Source organism: Vigna angularis, chromosome 1, assembly GCF_016808095.1.
Source record: "Vigna angularis cultivar LongXiaoDou No.4 chromosome 1, ASM1680809v1, whole genome shotgun sequence".
Classification (NCBI taxonomy): Eukaryota; Viridiplantae; Streptophyta; class Magnoliopsida; order Fabales; family Fabaceae; genus Vigna; species Vigna angularis.
This window is the reverse complement of record NC_068970.1, coordinates 60860986-60882815: the sequence shown is the minus strand read 5'-3', so window position 1 is coordinate 60882815 and position 21830 is coordinate 60860986. Positions and strand designations below refer to the sequence as shown.

At 35.3% G+C, this 21830-nt stretch overlaps 1 protein-coding gene across 3 annotated transcripts in view; it reads right to left on the bottom strand.

Annotated features, from left to right (window-relative positions):
- Positions 1-17864, bottom strand: part of LOC108347040 (structural maintenance of chromosomes protein 5) — a 36512-nt gene extending 18648 nt beyond the window's left edge. For 2 of the 3 annotated variants that reach the window (XM_017586149.2, XM_017586157.2), the window contains exons 1-9: positions 17681-17862; positions 17189-17366; positions 16952-17105; positions 15990-16063; positions 12787-12936; positions 12589-12693; positions 12275-12420; positions 8584-8695; positions 8207-8362 (exon numbers count right to left, since the gene is read on the bottom strand). In XM_017586149.2, coding sequence (XP_017441638.1) covers positions 8207-8362; positions 8584-8695; positions 12275-12420; positions 12589-12693; positions 12787-12936; positions 15990-16063; positions 16952-17105; positions 17189-17366; positions 17681-17721 — 1116 coding nt within the window. In that variant the 5' untranslated portion in view covers positions 17722-17862. Of the gene's footprint in view, positions 1-8206; positions 8363-8583; positions 8696-12274; positions 12421-12588; positions 12694-12786; positions 12937-15989; positions 16064-16951; positions 17106-17188; positions 17367-17680 lie in introns of all 3 variants that reach the window. The other variant, XR_008249895.1, reaches the window with a different exon arrangement.
- Positions 17865-21830: the final 3966 nt, after the last annotated feature.

Here is a 21830-nt window from a genome sequence, read left to right as displayed (position 1 = left end):
CTCAAGAAGCGCATGAACTAGTGGAACCATCTGTCATGGTTGCCACACGAGGAAGAGGAGGACGTGGCACTAGAGGAGGAGGACGAGGAGGTCGGGGACGTACTCAATGCACATATTGTAAAAGGATGGGTCATACTCAAGAGAACTGCTACTCCTTACATGGTTTCCCTTCCAAAACCGCCAATATTTCGAAGACTGAAACTTCCACTTTGAAAACTGAAACCTCCACTTCTATGTTTTCTGAGGATGAATATCAAGAGTATTTAAGGTTAAAGTCTAACAGCTTGGCACAACCATCTCAATCTCCCAATACATCAACAGCCTGCGTTTCTCAATCTATGGAATGTCAAAATTCATGGGTAATTGACTCAGGTGCTTCTGATCACATTTCTGGTAATACCTCTTTGTTCTCATCTATTTCCTTTCGAGAAAAACCTCATTTCATAACCCTTGCAAATGGATCTAAAACTTCTTCCAAAGGAGTCGGTCATGTTTCTTTGTCTCCCTCCCTCAATCTCAACTCAGTCCTTTTTGTCCCTAATTGTCCTTTTAATTTAATTTCCTTAAGCCAGTTAACTAAAATGTTAAATTGTTCAATAACCTTTGATCATAAATCTTTTGTTATACAGGAGCGTGGTTCGGGGAGACAGATTGGAGAAGGATATGAAGCTGGCGGATTATACCATTTTGGATCTCGTCCAAGGGTGTCTTGTGTTGCTGCTCTTAATCCTAAAGTGCTACATGATCGACTTGGCCATCCTCATTTGTCCAAATTAAAAAAGATGTGTCCTGAACTTAGTGGTCTCCAAACCTTAGAATGTGAGTCATGTCAATTAGGAAAACATGTTAGATCTTCCTTTCCTAAAAGGTCTCAATCAATATGTAATTCTAGTTTTTCCATCATCCATTCTGATATACGGGGACCTAGTCGTATCTCCTCCTTTGGTTTTAGATATTTTGTTACCTTTATTGATGAATATTCAAGATGTACTTGGGTTTATCTTATGAAAAATCGTTCTGAATTGTTAGCTATCTTTACATCCTTTTTGAATGAAATCAAGAATCAATTTGGTCAAGTAATCAAAATATTAAGAAGTGATAATGCCAAAGAGTATTTTTCATCCTCCTTTTCTGCCATCTTGAGTTCCCATGGTATCTTACATCAGTCTACTTGTCCTCATACACCACAGCAAAATGGTATAGCAGAACGAAAAAATAGACACTTGGTTGAAACTGCTCGTACCCTTTTGCTTGGTGCCCATATTCCTGTCCATCACTGGGGGATGCCATCTTAACTGCATGTTATCTTATTAATAGGATGCCCTCCTCCTCTCTTGATAATAAAGTCCCTTTCTCCATTTTGTTTCCTAATGATCCTCTCTTTCATACATCTCCCCGAGTGTTTGGCTGTGTATGTTTTGTTCATGACATGTCTCCAGGTCTAGACAAACTCTCCGCTCGCGCTCTCAAATGTGTCTTCTTAGGCTATTCTCGACTTCAAAAAGGATATCGGTGTTACTCTCCTGAAACTAAGAAGTATTACATGTCTGCCAATGTCACATTCTTTGAACAAACTCCTTACTTCTCTCCATCTGTTCAGGATGTTTCTATCCTCCAGCAGGTCCTTCCTATTCCAATGGCTGAGTCAAATAGCTCCACTGTCTCTGTCATTCCCAGTCATGATCACAATCCTTCTACACCTGTTTCTCCACATACTGAGATCATCCCACACAGGGCCCCAATGGATAGTCCACCTCCCCAAGACAATGGTGAATCTCCTACTTCAGATTCTTCTCCCTCGTCACCTCCTCCCACGCCTCCTGGTGCAAATGATTCAGCATGGCCTATTGCCCTCAGAAAAGGTACTCGTTCCACTCGGAACCCTCATCCCATTTATAATTTTCTAAGCTATCATCGATTGTCGCCCTCCTATTTTTCTCTTTTATCCTCAGTGTCCTCTGTTGTTATACCCAAGAATGTGAAAGAAGCACTTGATCATCCTGGATGACGACAAGCTATGATTGCAGAAATGCAGGCTCTTGACCACAGTAATACTTGGGAGCTGGTGCCCCTTCCCCCAGGAAAAAAGGCGGTTGGTTGTCGATGGGTGTATGCAGTTAAAGTTGGCCCTGATGGTGAAATTGATCGGCTCAAAGCTCGGCTTGTTGCAAAAGGTTACACTCAGGTTTATGGTCTTGATTATTGTGACACTTTCTCTCCTGTAGCCAAGATGACTACTATTCGTCTCTTCTTTGCCATGGCAGCCATTCGTCACTGGCCACTTCATCAATTGGATATCAAGAATGTCTTCCTACATGGTGATCTTGAGGAAGAAGTTTATATGGAGCAACCTCCAGGTTTGTTGCTCAGGGGGAGTCTGGTATGGTATGCAAATTGCATCGATCTCTATATGGCCTCAAGCAATCCCCACGTGCTTGGTTTGGAAAGTTTAGCTCCATTGTTCAAAAATTTGGGCTAAAACGCAGTGAAGCAGACCATTCAGTTTTTTATTGTCATTCTTCTCTCAGGAAATGTGTTTACTTAATAGTATATGTTGATGATATTGTCATTACAGGAAATGATGCTGTTGGAATATCTCAACTAAAAGAGTACTTGTGTAGACATTTTCAAACCAAGGATCTTGGAAGTCTCAAATATTTCTTAGGCATTGAAGTAGCGCAATCAAAAGATGGAGTTGTAATCTCCCAAAGGAAGTATGCTCTTGATATATTACAAGAAACAGGCATGATTGATTGTAGACCGGTAGACAGTCCCATGGACCCAAACCAGAAATTAAGGACAGAAGAAGGTGAATTATTCTCCGATCCAGAGAGGTATAGGAGGCTGGTTGGCAAACTGATTTATCTCACTATTACAAGGCCAGATCTATCCTTTGCAGTTGGAGTGGTTAGTCAGTTCATGCAGGCTCCATGTATTGACCATTGGAATGCTCTCATTCGCATTCTAAGGTATGTAAAGAAGGCTCCCGGGCAAGGATTGTTATATGAAGATAAAGGAAGCATTCATGTCTCTGGGTATTGTGATGCAGATTGGGCAGGTTCACCTATTGATAGACGGTCTACAACAGGATATTGTGTTTTTCTGGGAGGAAACATTATTTCATGGAAAAGTAAGAAACAGAATGTAGTAGCTCGATCAACCGCGGAAGCCGAGTATAGGGCAATGGCATCACTAACATGTGAACTTATATGGGTGAAACAATTCCTTCAAGAGGTTAAATTTTGTGACATCCATACTATGAAGATGTATTGCGACAATCAAGCTGCTCTCCACATTGCATCAAATCCCGTGTTTCACGAGAGGACTAAACATATAGAAATTGATTGTCATTTTGTTCGTGAAAAGTTGTTGACCAAAGAAATATGTACTGAGTTTATTGGGTCAAACGATCAACTCGCAGATGTATTGACCAAGTCATTAAGGGGTCCTCGGATTGAGTTTATTTGTTCCAAGCTTGGTACATACAATTTGTATGCTCCAGCTTGAGGGGGAGTGTTAGGATATTTATCCTATTTTATCATCATTATAGTGTGTCAAGGGTTACCCTATTTATCATGATTATATTATGTCTAGGATTACCCTATTTATCATGATTATAGTATGTCTAGGGTTACCCTATTTATCATGTATTTGTATATCAATTTATTCTTATAAATAGAAGATTGTGAGAGGGATCAATTAAGCCCTCTAGAATTATTTTATAGTTTCAATCTTAAGTAACTTGTCCCCACCTCTTTTGCTCTTTTGTTTCTTTGTCCAATATATTGTGTGGCCCAACAGCTATTTGGGCTGTATCAATACCGCCCTCTTGAAAGATAGTCTTGTCCTCAAGACTAAAAGTTGGAAATTGGACCTTCATTGACATCTCATCCTCCCACGTTGCTTCTTCTGCTATTTTTCCTAGCCAATGCACCAACCATTGGTTAACCCTTTCTCCCCCCTTAAGTATGCTTCTAGTAGCCAACACTTTCTGGGGTAACCATACCTCTGATTGGTCCTCTTCTAGCCCTGTGGGCAGTCCTTCTGCTGTTTTATACTCCCTAATGGCCTTCTTGAGCAGCGAAACATGAAACACAGGGTGGATTTTTGAATTAGGTGGTAACTGCAACCGATAAGCTACCTCTCCGATCCTTTCAATGACTTCAAAAGGTCCGTAGTACCTTGCACTAAGCTTAGGACTAATGCGCGAAATAACCGAGTGTTGCCTGTGAGGTTTCAGTTTGAGAAACACCATGTCCCCTATCTCAAAACTTCTCTCCTTTCGATGTTTGTTTGCTTGTGCCTTCATACGATCCTGGGAACGCACCAAGTGTCCCTTCAGCTGACGAATAGCTTCATCTCTATCAACTAATTCACGCTGAACTGCCTCTACTTTCACCTCTCCTCTTACAACTGGAATAATCCTTGGGGGAGGCCTCCCATAAACTGCCTCAAAGGGTGTAGTTCTTATAGATTCATGGTAAGTGGTGTTCAACCACAATTCTGCCCACGGCAGCCAATTAATCCACACTTTCGGTTGATCAGTGATGAAACAACGTAGGTATGTCTCCAGGCATCGATTGGTCACTTCCGTTTGACCATCGGTTTGTGGATGATACGCTGAACTCATCCTTAACTTAGTCCCCTATAGCCTGAAAAATTCCCTCCATAATCACCACATTCAATAGCACTACAGAAGAAGATTGAAACACTGGATTTGCTAATCCTGCATATCTAGTTTGGGAGACTGTCCTCCTGTCTTGGCATATTTCTTACAAATCATTGATAATGATTTGGGAGGAGCATTGCAAAGAGTTCATGCACATATGCATGCTTGCGCCAAATAATTGTGCATGGTACAGAACAGTATTAACTCTTGTCAGTAAAATCATGGCTGAATTCTTGACAAATGAAAAAGAACTAGTAATGTCATTTTCCACCATGATTATAAATTTGTTGTAACCCTAATTAGAAAAAAAGATTTTCTTCTCAAAATTCCAATAGTAGGTGCAAATCTTTTGGCTCACAAAATTAAGTTGAAGCATTACAACCAGAGTAGTAAGTATTGTACGATTTACGATATGAATCGTACGATACAATATGATTCAACTGCTTCGCAATACGAATCGTATGATGTATCGTTTTTTCTCCTAAATCGTGTTCGAATCACACAATACAAGTTTGAATCGCAATAAAAGTCGAGACGGGTTTCTAAACCGGGTTGGGACGACCAACCAATTTGAAACCCTAACTTTTTCTCCCTTTATATTTCCGCATGCTGATCAAGGTTAGTCTCTATCCTTTGGCATTGTCATCTCCTCTCTTGTCTCTCCTCTCATTATTTCATTTCATCTCACGCGCAAGCCTGTTCATCTCTTTACTGTGTTCTAGCAACTTGCATTTGCGCTGTTGTGGTCATGCGATGGTCGCATGGTGTTCGCGCGGTGGTCCAATGTTCTCTATACTGTGCAGGGAGGTTTGTCATGCTTTTGTTTCTGTGCTGGTTAAGCATTTGTTGCAGATATAAGTAAATCAAACTTAAAACAAGAGGTTGGTATTACTTGGAATTATTGTGAAAGTGTTCCACCAAATAGACTACAAGTAAAATGCAAATTTTGTTTTCATACTTGTTGGGGTGGCATAGCAAGGATGAAACAACATCTTGCTGGAACAAAGAAAAATGTGATTCCCAGATGTAATGTGTTAGGAAGCTAAAAGTATATAAGAGGAGTAAGGACCGAACGGTATATAGGACCGAACGGTATATACATTGATACCGATCGGTGGATATGAAAGGAGGAATAGAAGGGGAGGACCGAACGGTATATACATTGATACCGAACGGTGGATATGAAAGGAGGAATAGAAGAGGAGGGCCGAACGGTATATATATTGATACCGCACGGTGGATATGAAAGGAGGAATAGAAGAGGAGAGTCGAACGGTAATGTTGAAGGCCGAGTGGAAATGCTGAAATAATATCCGAACGGTAATGCGTTAACACCGAACGATCTTGCATTGGAGGAGGGAGCTAATGACTGAACGGCTCAATAGCGGGGAAGTCTGTTAGTTGTTCGTAGAGAGAGTATAAATAATTCCAAAATAGGGGAAGAGGGATATCATAGAATTTCATTTTGGGTATAGACTAGCCATATTTGCCAGTGGAGGAGGATAGGCCTCTTTGAGGAAGATTATACTTGCATTTTCTTTCACTTTACAGAATCAATAATACATACATACTTTCATTTGTGTTGTTTGAGTATTTGAGTGAGAAGAGAGCATCGATTTAGGTTACTCGCATAAAGTAACCTAACATAATGTCCCAGATGAAGTGAAGAAAATATTTGTGAAGATGCTCAGAGGTAAAGAAAAAACCACAGAGGATAACAATTTTGATTGTGGAGACATATCAAGAAAAGTGACAAAAGGAAAGAATGATCTTCAACAAATGACTATCAATGCATCTTATAAGAATAGAGAAGATGTAATTAAAGAAGTTTGCAACTGCATTTATGGTAATGCATTGCCATTTAATCTTGTAAGGAGTCCTCTTTTTATCCAAATATTGAAGGTTTTTGGAGAGTATGGCAAAGGTTTGAAGCCCCCTTCTTATCATGAGGTAAGGTTTCCTATATGAAAAAAGTTGTGGATAATGTTGAATAATGTCTACAAAAGTATAAGACTGATTGGGAAAAACGGGGATGCAATTGATGTGTGATGGTTGGACGGATGGGAAAGGAAGATCAATCACTAATTTTCTTGTTAACAGTCCAAGTGGGACTGTATTTTTTTTAATATATTGATACTAGTGATGTGATTAAAGATGGGAAAAAAATGTTTGAGTTGTTGGACAGCATGGTGGATGAGATTGGAGAGGAGCACGTTATCCAAGTAGTTACAGATGGAGCTTCTCACCTTTCCTTATATCCTAGAAACCTCCTTCATTGATTGGGAATTGCAACCTAAATTGGAAGACATCTTTGCTATTTAGCGTATTATCAATTGCACATGATAGAGGCACCATAGAATAGAATCGTTGTAGCGCATCGGAACAAGCTATTGCTGCCCTTAACCCCATAGCACCACAACTTCCTTCCATGGCTGCAGTGTATTAAATTAGAGCTATTGCTTTAGTGGCCACAAATCCCATTTTGACACTAACTCTGTTGATATTGGAGTGCCAGTCAAGTGGGCAAACCTAACTAGTTGTTACAACTCCTAGGAGTCCTTTTAAGTTTTAGATAAAACATTTTTTGCTTTCCATTCAGGATAAGGTTAATGTATATGGAATGGTATCATAGGTGTCTAATAGTTACTATATTATAAATAGAGGGTTCCACAAATAGTTAGGTTAGGGAGTTACGAAAACGGCATAATTCCATTGGAATTCTTGGATGCCATGAACTTTGATCTAAAATAATAGTTCTAGGATCAATCTTGCCCATTTTATTATTCCTATTTTCCTTGATACAAGTTGAGTCTTTCACAAGCTATATATGATTGATGTACATGGATGTCACTATGTTTTTGCCATGTGTAACTATCAAAGATACCAAGTAGAACCACCAACATATGCATGTAGTAAACTACTATCATCACATCGATAAAACAACCCTGTTATTTTACACCACACCAATGGTTGGAAATCCCACATCAGCAAGAAATATAACAAAATTACATTATATAAAAGGATGTTTACAAGCCGGTTTTATAGAATTGAGTTAGACTTCAAGTTCACTTTTTAAGATACCATCAGAGCTTATCCAATCAAGTAAGGTTTGTTGGGCCTATAATACAATTCATTCTGGGTAGGTATCGAACTACCTACAAATATCTAATCTCAAGCTTGAGAATGTTTAGACCTCGACATAAAGGGATGTGTCAAAGATTCCACATCGTTTAGGTACATAAGCAAATGATGCATGTTCACCTTACAAGTTGGATTTATAGGATTAATTTAAGCTTAGAGTCCCCTTTCTAAGACCAATTAAAACTAGCAATGCATTGTCACAGCACAATGAGTCAAGGTGGATGTCAACATTGTTGAGATACAAAAATAAAATATTAAACTGTGGTCACGCTGGCCTTCATCTTGAAACACATAAGGCACTTGATGACTTTAGCATAGTATTTCTAGTGATGATGCAATTTTAAAACTATTACACAATCATGTGAATAATAAAATTAAGGACATATGAATACTTACAAGCTCATCCTTGGGAGGTACATAAGAGGGTAAGTTCTCAAGTTCATGTTCAGCTATAGCAAGTTCCTCCCTTGCTTTTACAAGTTTTTGTTGTCGTGTTTCTTCTTGTCTCCTCAATTCTTCCATTTCTTTGTATTTTCCTTGTAATTCCACATCCTACAAAGTAATAACAATGAACTAAAATCACACACAACTCTAACTTATCCAACAGGGTACAGGATAAATCCACAAGCATAGAACCAAAACAATTATCAAGTCTTTCATTTGTCACAGTTCCTTAAAACACCACAGGTCAAGAAAATCCATGATGAAAAGAAATAAATGAGTTTTACATATTGTTAAATTATAAAATAAAAGGTACAACACATGAAGGTTACCAATTTGTGCTCCTCCTCCATAAGCTCAATTCTCTTCTTTGCATTCTCATTTACAATGCGACTAACCCTTTTGCATTTTGCATCTAATGAAGCTTTCTCTTCTTTTTGTTTCCTGCAATTAATGAAAAATTACAATTTCTTATATTAGATCTTTACAACGAAGACTAGGTAAGGCTGCAACACATTAATATGTTCATCAATAGAAACCCACTACAAGTATTAAATGGTCAGTAAGGCTACTAACACCACCTAGTCAAACAAGACTAGGTAAGGCTGCAACACATTGACATGTTCATTAGTAGATCTCTTAGGACACCCCCTACCACAGCCTAATATTGCAGGTACCATGATCACAAGACAAATAAATCTAATCACACAAAAAGTCAGCCTTAAAACACTTTCAGAATCACACACACACACACATAAAATAAAGGATTTTTGAGTTACCAATTACAATGATAGAATCCGTTAAATCTATACAAGAATTGTGGTAATAATAGTCAATTTATTGATGAAGATGATAGCCAAACGGGAACAAAAAAACAAAGAGGCAAAATATAGAAGAAAGAAAGAGTACAAATCATTAGGATTTCAAAAACCTAGCCTCTCCAAACCAATAGTATTACTGGGCTTCATCCTACTTAGGTCTATTTAATGGGATGTCTATGGCCAAGATTCGTAAATTTTTCAAACTTGTACCCATGGTTATCAAACTTGCAAGTTAATTCATTAACTCGGACGAGTTACCGTTCCCACTCATGGCTTCTGAGTCAACTTAGAAGCAAAATCATTTTTCGTGTGGAATCAGTAGACTCAATTGAAAAATTGATTGAATCATATGAACTCGCAAGTTTAGAAGCGTTTTAGCTAGTTCGATGGACAAATTTTTTTAATCAAAATGAAGTCATATGGAGAAGACAAACTCACTAGATTAGGGCTCCCCCGTGTTTAAGCCCCTTCTTCTTCTCATGCATCACCCTCTCTCACCTTCCTCTCACATCATATTAGGGCTTCAGTCTTGCGATTCACCCTCTCTGACGTAGTCTCCCGTTCTCACTGTCAACAACATGGTTGTCAATGTTGTCGATCGCTGTCGCCTGGGTCATCGTCACCGACACCTTGATTGTCGTTGGCTGGGTCATCCTTGCCTCGCACATTGTTTGCACCCACCCCTCTGCATGCATTCCTCCTTCTACACTAAGTTTTACTTTATATTATAACATTTTTAAAACTAGTGTTATAATTTATAAGTTATAACTTATTCAGCCCTCTACACATGTTCCCTTTTAGCAAGCAGCATTTTGTTAGTTAGCTTTTAATTTTTAAAAGCAATGTTTGTGTATTTATAAATTATAATATATTTTTTAATTTTCTAGTGAAAAACTAATATAATTAGGACAAAATGTCTAGGAATAGTTCTAATTATGTTTTGCAATAATTGTATGAACTTATTTATTTTAAGTACTTTTAAGTTATATAATTTTGTGGATTTATTTGAATTAAGATGTTATTTATATTAATTATTTTTTTTCATGTGAAGTAAACTCCTACAAGTTTACAAGTCGATTCTACGAGTCAAGTTTATTGGACTTTATCGAGTTTACTTAAACTCTCAAGTTTGACAACCTTGCTTGTACCTCAAAAACTCTTGGTACTCTTCATCAGAAATTCTAGATTTTGCATTATCAGATTTAGACACATGTGCAGCTTTATCTGAAAAACCATGCAAGGAATAACATTTTTCTTGTGTATTTCCAATTCTCTTACAGTATGAGCATTGAGGACACCAACTTCAACCACCAGATCCTCCTCGATTGCTTCAACCTCCTCCTCTTCCTCGTGATTCCAACATTGTTGATGTTTCAAAAACTCAGTTGAATTTTCATCTTTTAGCAATGTAGGCACCCGAAGAAGTCTAGTAACTAAGTTGTCCATTGAAGGAATTTGTTCACAAGCTAAAACTTGGACATGTACATGATCAAAATCCAAGTGTAGACTTCTCAGAATTAGAACCATGTAAAACTTATCAAGTTTTTTGTTGATATCTTCTAATGAATCAGCCACAAAAAAACTCTTCAACTCTTCTACTGCAGCCCGAGCATTTCCTATATGAGAGATGATATCATCATTGATTTGTTTGACCGAGGCTACTCTTTAAGTTGCATCAAAGAGACATTGAATGTCATTAACAAAAATGTCTTGTGTCGTTTTCCATAAAGAGAAGCATGTCTTATAAGGTCTCGTAATTTCTAAGACCTCTTACTCAACATATTGCCACAAAACAGCACATAACTAAAAATATAGTTTTTGCCACTGAGGTCTGTCTTCATCTAGAAGAGTAGAGACATCTTGCTCAAGATGATTATGATATCCTTGATAAGAAACCATAACTCCACAGAAGTGGACCAAGATAAGTAATTTTTCCAGTTGAGCTTTACAATGGTAATAGTAGGAGTAGCAAACAAAGAGGAAGTCATTCCAATAGGAAAAGTCACTCCCAAAGAACCTTAGCTTTGAGAAGAAAACCTTAGGATTCCAAAAACCCCTAGCTTGAAGGGGAAAACCCTAGGTTAAAGCTATGACCATCAAAACAGAAGGACAATGATAAAAACAAATCCAAAAGGCTCTGGCGAGACGAACGACAAGGGTGCAGTGTGATTTTGACACAAGGAAGGTGGCGTGTGAAGAACATGCTCTTGAATCACACTGGTAGAAGACGATGTGTGGTGGTGGATTTAGAGGTGACGACCACTAGGGATGGATTGCACTCCTCAAAGGCAGACCTATGACAAACAGTGAAGATGAACCAATAAAGATGTTCTGGCTCTTGATACCAACTTGAAGAACTTTAATGAAGTAAAATCGTGAATGTTTTCTTACATTGTTATAGTTTTACTACTGTATATATAGCGTAGGAGGGGTCAAGGCATTCCCTTAACCCTAACCCTAAAGTTGTTAAGAAGTTAACTTTAAGCCTAACTCAGCCCCACAAAATTGGCATGTAAAGTGAAGTTTGCACCCACTTATATACTCTAAATTGGACTTATCTCTAGTCCATGTGGGACTTCCAATAATTACCTTTCAACTGCATTCAAGTCCTACACAGTGGACCAAGGTATGAACTTGTTTTTAGATTAATCCTAGATCTAGAGTATCTAAAAATCTAAAATACATTTTTTCCTAGACTAGAGCTTGCATAAATATAAGATTCGAAACTTGGGAGAACAACACCACAAAAGCTAGTCACCATAATTAGAGAGACCAAGGTCTAAAGAACCCACACACGAATCCCATACTTCAAATGTGGGACTCAAGTCTCAAACCCTGCAGCAATTGAATTCTAATAATATTAATATTATATTATATTTTGTGAAAAAAGATATATAAGTACAGGATTGTATATTCACTACATTTTAGTTCCACATTTAGGAAATAAGGTTTGAGCTTCTAAAAAAGAACAAGACACTTTCTTTCCATGGCAGGAGTTTCTATAAATTTAAAATAGCCAACTCTTTTGCATCTGTGTATCAAGAAAGACCACCATTATAAGAGTTTAATCAAAACTGAAGAAGAGCCCCAATATCAAGCCATGCTAAAATATAAGCAACCTTCATATCCACCAACTCAAAATACTAAGAATAAGATCAGAAATTAAAACAGGGAAGTCTAGAAGTAAGAAAGACCACCATACATGATAGGTTCTTTAAGATCATTTAATAACTTTGCAGCTTCCTCCAATGCCTTTGCTGCATCATTCTCACGCTCCTTAACTTCCCGGTATTCTGCCTGCTTCATATCATACTTCAGCCATGGCAACTTCTTTTTCATTGATTCAGCCTGCATAAAAAGATATAGCCACAATTTTTCAAAAAATCTTCATCAGGGATAGTTTCATGTCATGAGTATCATAAAACCACCTAAAAAAGAAAGAAATGATGAGCTTAGCATATCAGAAGTAAAGAATAACAAATGACACAATGTTTGGCACATATGTGACCCTTAAACCTTGGCAAGAAGTTCATCTCTTTGACGAACACGCTCAACATCTGTCTCTAATTCAGCATTTCGTTCCTTCAACTGTTTTAAGGTTCCTTCATTTCTCTCCAGAGACTGAAATTGAATTAGTGAAGTGACCCTCAAAGTGTACAAGAAACAAAATTTTTGGAGATCATCAAAACCATTCTTAAGAAAGGGTTACCCTACCAACTCAATATGTTTCAATGAACGGCTTTTATCAACTAGTGTTCGATGTTGCTCTGGGAGTTGTGGATCACCAACAGCCTTTTCGGTCTCTTCCAGAAGTTGAACAGGAGTTAACTTGGCAAACTCACAGACCCTGTCTTGTGGTAAGAACTACATAAGCCAGGGGATTAGCAATCAGTTAGGTACGAGAAAAGGAAAAACAGAGTATTAGCACAAGTCAAAACCTAAATTTGAATTTGACCATAACAATTATAAGTAAATAAATAAAGCAACCAAGGGAGTGTACCCTATTACAAGAAGATAAAATGAAAAATGCACATAATTACACGGACAACTGGGATAAAAGGGACGATGAAACCTTTATCTTTATTAAGAAAGTGAAAATAATTCAGAACTGGATTTGGAGAGAAAGGCCATGAAATGGAAAATTTTCATTTTCAATAAGCATTCTCTAATTTAACTTTTCAAATAAAAGAAATGAAAATAAACTTAATCTCCTAACCTTTTATTACTTTTATAAACATCATTAAACTTTCCTAATTCAAAGTTCAAAATTTACCCTCCCTTCTCAACCCCTCCAACACCCAACTGCAACAAAACCTAAGGGGATGGCAACGGAGTGGGTGTGGATTTGACTATACCTACCCCTAACGAAAAATCTCACACTTACTCCTATCCCCGATTCTCAATGGGTATGGAATTTGTGTCCCATTCTTATCATCAAACTCAAGTTAACTCTTAAACTCTTATGAGTTTACCATTCTAGATAGCAAACACAAATTAACTTGTAATCAAAATCTTTTAAGTACACTTGGGAAAACTCTTTAAACTCATGGTAAGCTCGTATAAACTCTTGAATTATGAAACAAGTTAATAAGTTTGAAAGCAAATGTAAATTTTGTTTGATGACAATTTATGAGATTCAAATTATTTGTAAAAATTAACTCCGCTTTAATTGTTTTCACCTTAAGAACTTATAATTTTTTATATGATTTAGTCATCTATGTAGTTAAATTATACTTAGCACCAATGTGCTATCTCATCTTATCATTGTGTTTGTTACATTTCTTTATTAAGATGTCAAAATGTTGAATTATTGTTTGAATTCAGAGTATTATGTTATGTTTGTCATTAATAGATTTTTAATATTACTTTTTATAGTAGGTAAGCTTTTGAGTTAAATGAACGTATTGAGTTTACGAAAGTTTGACAGGTGTATATAAACTCTCGATTATGACAATCTTGAAAAAGATACCCTTTTCTTCACATTAATGCCAAATAACAAGCAAAAAACTATAATTGCATAAATCTTAAGATAAGGTACCTAGTAACAATTTTATAAATGTCAAGTAAATTATACAAAAGAGTAAACAATTAATACAGGGACGAGTATAGGAATGGAGTAATGGCATGAATATGCATATACTCATCCTTGTCCTTGATCCAAAAAGTCAGGTATTACCCATATCAATACCCATGTCAGGTCAATCTGGGTCAATCTAGGCATTCCATGTCAAAATCAGGATGGATTCAGATCCCATCCATATGTTACAATAGAAGGAGAACGAAAGATTAGTTTAAGATTGTTAGAATATTGATAGGTTAGTTAATTAGAGGGATAAAATATAAATAGGGGAACATGGATAGGAAATTTTCATATTTATTGTTGCTGTAAATTCAATATTGACTCTTTGTGAAAGGAGAGATCATTATGCAGGGGAGACCATTGGAAGAGAGTGTTCTCGCCTATTTCTTTTTCTTTTCACCCTATTCACTAAATAACACTTCACTTATTCGTTTCAATTTTTGGTTCCTAATGCCAAACACAATAAGCATGCACTAAAAATGGTACATCAACTCAGAAGATCCATCCAAGCCATCCACATGTCAAAAAAGAAAAAAAACTACAGTTATGCATGCATTAAACATTGGCACTTTGGGTGATGATGGACTTTATAAGTTCCCTTCTCTGCTGCAGCACTCCACCTCCACTATCAAGCCATCATCATATCTTTCCAACTCTTCACATGCAATCAATCCTGTCGTAAATATAGCTTCCACTACTGTTGATTCTTTTGGCTAAACAAGGCATTCTAGATTAGCACATCCAAGTCATGATGTAAAAAGAAATGTTCTTCAGCAATTTATCATTTCATGTATTAATAAAAGTAGTTCAGATTTTCGTTCTTCATGCTATCAAGGCAAAGCTCACACAAGGCTTCCCTCCATAGTTTCCACTACTGTTTATAACATTCCTCTTCAACTAATTTTTAGTGATCTATGGGGCCTTACCCCATTTATAACATACCTATTCGAATATTTATTCCTATTGTAAATAAAGCCATTCTTTTCTATTAAGCTCTTGACAGTTGTACCGCTTTGATAGTTTTACCCTGTAACTAGAACCTAATTAATTACAAGTTGTTAGCAACTTCTTAGTCAATTGCCTTTTTTTGCTCATTAAATAAGCAATATATGATGACACACTCTGTTGTACTTTGTCTTTGTATTTTCAATAATAACTTTATTCTAATATTCTTTGTTAAATATTGGCAACCGTGGCACCTTGCTGCTCACCAAACCACTCTTTGTGATTGACTACAAAAATACATCAAGCTCAACATGTGTTTGTGGGATATGATACTATATTCAGTGTTACGGAAAGGAAATTGCTCCAAGGGCAGGATTGTGGTCACCCCTGAAATGTTGGGGTCACAACTGTTTCGATGACTTCACCAAACTGAGACCCAACAACATTTGCACAGAAACACATCACCACTCCACTCCACTCAACCGCTATTGCAATCCCTTCAACCACTATTGACTACTATGACAAGACATGGTGAGCAAATACAAGATCAGAACCAAAGCTCTAATACCATGCAATTTAGAAGAAAGTGATATCTATTATGCTTGATTGGTCAGAAATATGTGTTTTATAGGCAAAGATGGCTAGAATAAACACTAATGATCCAAATTACAAAATATAAATAAGTAAAAGACAAAAGAGAATCAAATTGGACTAAAATAAAATAATCATTATCTTAACTACATAAATCTTATAGAATAAAGATAATAAAATCATATTAGATTTGAATACTCTTGTTTTCATCTTAACTACTTAATTATCCTAGAATCCTTACTTTAAATTAAAATTTCATAAGAAGTACATATAGAGTTGTCAACACAGGTCATATGCTTACCTGGGTCAAATTATTGACTTGTATGTTAAACCTTTGAATGGTTTCAGCCACATCCTTTTTAGACACCACACTTCCTGAAATTAACACATTGACAGATTGCATAATTAATCAAGGAAACACTTTTTAAAATTCTCTTAAATATTAAAATTGCAGCATTTTATTTGCCACTCGTTGAGAAATTTATTTTTTCCCTTGCAAGATGGATAGAAATTCCCAGCACATAAAATTCAGATATAGGAGAATAGTGCAACGTTTAAGTTTAGAAGGAAGATTAAAGAGGAATATGTATATAATTTAAGAGAAAGATTTTCTCGGAAAATAAATGGAGATATAGGGGAAACCTTCGAGGTTTAACTCCTAAGAAGGCAGATTTGTAAGAAATATATAAAAAAACTTAAGACCAAGACACCCCAAAAAGATGCAGATGTTCCAGCACAGTCATACTAACATATTGCTCAGTGCCCCAGAAATTTGAAATCATTACCTTCATGTATCATAACAAATAAACAAAAACTATAGAAGGAATACCCAAGACCCTATGCTCATAAAAAACACAGAAGATGTTGATCCAAAAAGAGATTACTACTTTGAAGAGCAGAATTAAATTTCATCCTTTTCAAGGACTATAAACTTACACTTGTCCAAAAATGAATCAAATCAACCTCATATCTTGTAATATAAATCTATCAAGAGGTCGTGTTAGAACCATTCATACAAAAAGAAAGTTTTATTAATTCAGTAGATGGTTTTAAAAGGAAGCTAATTAACTTTGGGTAAAAATATAAATGAAATTAGTGAACACAATACTAAGCAGCCATCAGAGATTTTATATTAAAACCAGAAACCAAATTTTGTTGTCAATTTTAGCTGTCTCAATGCGGAATCAACTAAGAGACATAACAATTACAGTCAAAATAATAATGGCATTCAGTACACTGAGACGTCTAGAGTATTCAACCCACCATTGAGCAACCATTCAGACTTGTTATTAGTACTAATTTTCCGCATAACGCTAATGTTTTCATTTCTATGGTCCGCTCTCAAGGTGATCTTAATGTAGCCAGATTCTTCTCCACGCTTCACATATGCCCCAATACTTGTAGCACGCCCAAGCAACTGTAATAAACAAATCATGACACATTGCAATTGAAAAATAACAATCTAAGAATCTGGCCAAGAGCAGAAAAACTCAAACCAACCTGGGGCTCTCCACACAGGCCAAGAGCAATAGCACATACAAGCGAACTCTTACCAGAGCCATTGGGTCCAATTACAAGATTCAGTCGAGGCCCAGGTTTGCATTTTAAATAGTCAAACGTCATGAAATTACAAAGCTCGATCTCAAGAATATTTCCCGGCATATAATCATCGTCCCCCCTGAAACAACGTTTCAATCATCAGCTCTATAATCACATCCCTTTCATCTATTTCAAAAGGGTGAGGGAGGGAATACGCATTATTTCAAAAGTTGAGAGTAAAAAACTGATTTTAGTTTACTCAATGCCATAGAGTAAGTATATAATGAAGTACGGAAATCAAAAGTTCACAGTGGCGATTAAGTTCTTGCTGTGTATCTTTATAATTCCAACAACAACAAAACATAAATCACGAGAGAAGAACAAAACTTACAACAACTGAAATTGCGAGGAAGCAAATCAATAACACAAAGACAAGCAACAGCGTTTGCAAACCTAGTTATTTTGGGGCGCTTAGGGGCCCGAGATTCTGACATTCGTTGTGCTCCTGCGAAGTGAAAGTCTCCGAAACGAAATCCCTGAGATTGCGAGAGTTATTGATTAGGGCTGCGACTTCAAAGAGAATTTGTGAGAACGAAAGAACATTTGGCGCCAATTAATGCCTACTTGCTTTTCGTAGATATATGTCAGTAATAAAAAATATTTAATAATAATCAAAAGGGCTTGAGTTTGGTACGGTAGGAGTTATTATTACACATTTTGTTTAAACTTATTGTTGTCTGTTGGATATTTATGCAATAGAAATGATCGTTCGTACGTATAATTTTTTTTACATTTATTTAACATTATTATTTTTAATTTTTATTTTATTTGTTTTTAAAAATATAAAAATTTATTATTTTATAACTAGTTTAATTTTATAATGTATGTTAAATAATGAAAATGTATATGCTTTATGAAATACTTATTTTTTTTTAAACGAAGATATATAACATCCTAAAAATACAGTATAAAATCATACCATGAAATATTCACAATTAATAATATTAAAGTTAAGTTCTGAAAGAGAAGAGGTATGTTTTTGGTCGAACGGCCTTAAAACAATACTTCAGAATTTAAACTTTATAAAACAAAAGTCTAGATCGAACGGTTCCAAAACTAAGCTTACACCGATCGGTTATACAAAATAGAACTAATTCTAATGACCGAACGGTCCTATGGTTCAGCTTTCACTTTCACTTCTTCCAGTAGACACTCTTTCCCTTTTGCTCACATCCACAGGATGATCATTGCAATAGGAAATGACGACCGAACGGACAATACAGACAAGACAGGAAATAAGGTAAGCTTATGTAATTTAATTAATTCAGTAAAACATATATTTCATATAAATCTAATATAATTCAATAATCAATCATGCAACAACCAATCATGCATTTCCAACCATAATCATACATCAATGCATGCAATGAACGACCACTTTACTCTGACTGTCCGGACTGTATGAATTTTGTGTAACTACGACGTTTTTGCACCCGGGTGATGAAGTAACTGGGATGCCCTCAACAGCTGTCACCCGGGGTTAGTCTGTTATACTTCGCCCATCTTAACCTTATGGACTAGGACCTCCTGCCATTCTCACACATGATTCACTACTGTCTACTTGAGAATGAGTAATCATAGAATATCAGGATAAACATCACCTTAGCATGACCACATTCATACTTTACCATTCCATAACAAATCCTAAGATATTCCTCCCTGGAATACTCTTTCATATCCATACTATTCAATTCATATCACATTTTAAATATCATCATATTTCATCATCAATACAATCATACGGAACACTGAAAACAATATCCCATCTTAGAACAACAATGAAAGAAATAACTACCATCTTATAAGCAAGACCGAACGAGAGAATAACTTTTAGACTAATCTAACTGAACACTTAGTGTAAGACCGAGCGATCTTTCACTTATTCACATAACAAGACCGAACGGTCCATATAGGATAAGACTCATCAGAAGCCTAACACTTATGATAATACAAAACGTTTTCTAGCTACTCAACAAGTATGACCGAACGGTCTTTAAATATTATAGAACACCTTAACTAAGCTAATTACTAAGAGAAAGTTATACTTAGGCCTAACGCATATTTACCAGTATAATAAGAGAAAAATCGAACGGTCATTAACTGAAATTCTCTACAGAAGAAGAATCCAGTTCAGACCGAATACCCAAATGAAAAACCAAACTGTCAATAATGACTCTCGGTTTCAAACACATAAATTATGTTGAATGCTGCAGTTTGAAGATCAAACCCTATATCAACCCAGTTCACACCCTTTATCAATCATTCACCATACAGACAAGCATACAACCACATTTATAGTTCATCTCAACCAAATACATATACATAACATCAAACACCCAAGCCAACATTCAAAACAAAGAATCTTCATTAAATTAAATAAGTTTCCCTTACCTCTTAAACTTAGTCGAACGCTTACAGTTTGTATAGAATAGCTCACCACCAGAAATCTTAGAATCCTACGGTCACGATTTATGAAACTAAACCAAACAAAAGACCAGAAATGTGCTTAGAATGAGATGATAAACTCATGCAACCAGAACTTGGCTTGCATGTGTCTAAAAACGAACTTTCTAAGAAGAGAAGGAACTCACTAGCTTAAAACCACAACTTGATTGGTGCAAAGTGAAGCCCTTGACACAAGGAAGACTCAAACGTGGTCTGATTGTTGATCAGAAGAAGAAGAGGATGAGAATTCTTAGAGAGAAGAAGAAGAAGATTGTAGAGAGAAGGAGGAGAAAATGAAAAACTCAGAAGGTTGAAGATGAAAGGTGCATGCAAAAAAGTGGCATGAAGTTTGAAATTTTGCTTTAAATACTATCGTCACTAAATCGATCGTCCACTCTGCAGCTCACACCTGTCTTCCACTTTCTGAATTTCAGAAACCTTGCACCTACACTTCTCTTCCACTACATGGGATTTTAAGGATCCTGACAAGATAACAACGTATGTTTTTTTATTCTATTTTTAAAAAAATTTAAATACAATTTCAAATATAAATTTAAACAAAAAATATATAATTTTAAATAAAATTATTAAGGTAAATAAATTTGATTTTTCTAAAAATCAAATTCAAATTATCATGCCGAAATATAAAATTTTTAAAAATTCATATCTTAAAACATAAATTCAATCCTATAGTTTATAAAAAATTAAAAATATATAAATTAAATTTTAAATCATTTTTTTTCATTAATAATTTTATTTTCATCACTTAAATTTTAAAAATATAAATAAAATCACTTATAATTATTATCGGATAATTAATATATGTGAATCGCATACAATAATACATATATCCGTCCTCATAATATACATACTTTTTCAAATATTCAATATTACTGGGTTAGAGAAATAAAAAAGTGCTTGAAATATGAAATCTTCCTTAACACCATGGTTAATAAGTCTTAAGAATAGGAAGAACTTCTATATTCATTATTTTAATATCCTTCTATCGTATCATGTATATTTGAGCGTTATACAATTGATGTTATTATTAAATTAAAATGTTATTATGTATTGTCAATCAATCAAATTATCTTTTATTTATTTTGGTTATGAAACTAGTTTTAATAAAGTTTATAATTTTGTAATGTTATCTTATTTTCATATCCTATAACACTTTAACTATCTACGTAATGGATTTTGAACACATCATTTCAAAAATAACGTTCGATTAATTAAAGACAATATCAATGACAAATTTATCAAATTAATTCCAAATTACCAACATGGAGTCAACACTAGTAGTGACTCATGAAGAAGGAATGTGGCATATTGAATTGTGATGAAAGGCAAGATCAATTTTTCAATGACTATTTTCTTTTTCTTTTTCTTTTTTTAATAATGATGTGTATACAAAAACTTAATTCGTCGAAGGTTATATATGTAGAGGAATGTCTCTTTCTAAAAGTTGTAAAGACGTTTGATAATCATAATGACTGCTTCACACTGTTGATTTTAAATGTGTGTTTTCGTATAAGTGGGTCAAACAATGACCTTATATTAAGTATCTCTAATGCAAGAATAAAATCTTTCTAGATTTATCAAATGTGAAAATCATTTAAATGCTTTAAGGAGAGAAGAGAATTGACATTATTTTTCACTTCAATCCATATTTTTCATAAGTATACATTTCGTTAAACATTATGTAATTGATATTGAAATATCGCTGTAGATTATCAATTATCCAATTAATTAATTTTTCACGGAAAAATAATTAACTTTTAGAAAATTTTGCAAAAATAATTAAATTTAGTTAATTGTCCTATTAAAATATTTACTTTTTTATTAATTTAAACCAGTGAATATTATTATGCATTGTAGTTAAGTCTAATTAAAAATATATAAAAAATAATGAGTACTTTAGGTGTCTTAATGTTTTTTCTATTTAAAAAAAAAACATAAATGTTAATTGCTTAGAAATAATATGACCCATTAACATACCCCTTCATCAGAAAAGCTTCAACGGAAAGTTTCACAATTTCAACGATAAGGTGTAAAGACGTGGGACATTTGGAGAGATAAGAGAGGGTAATATACTCAG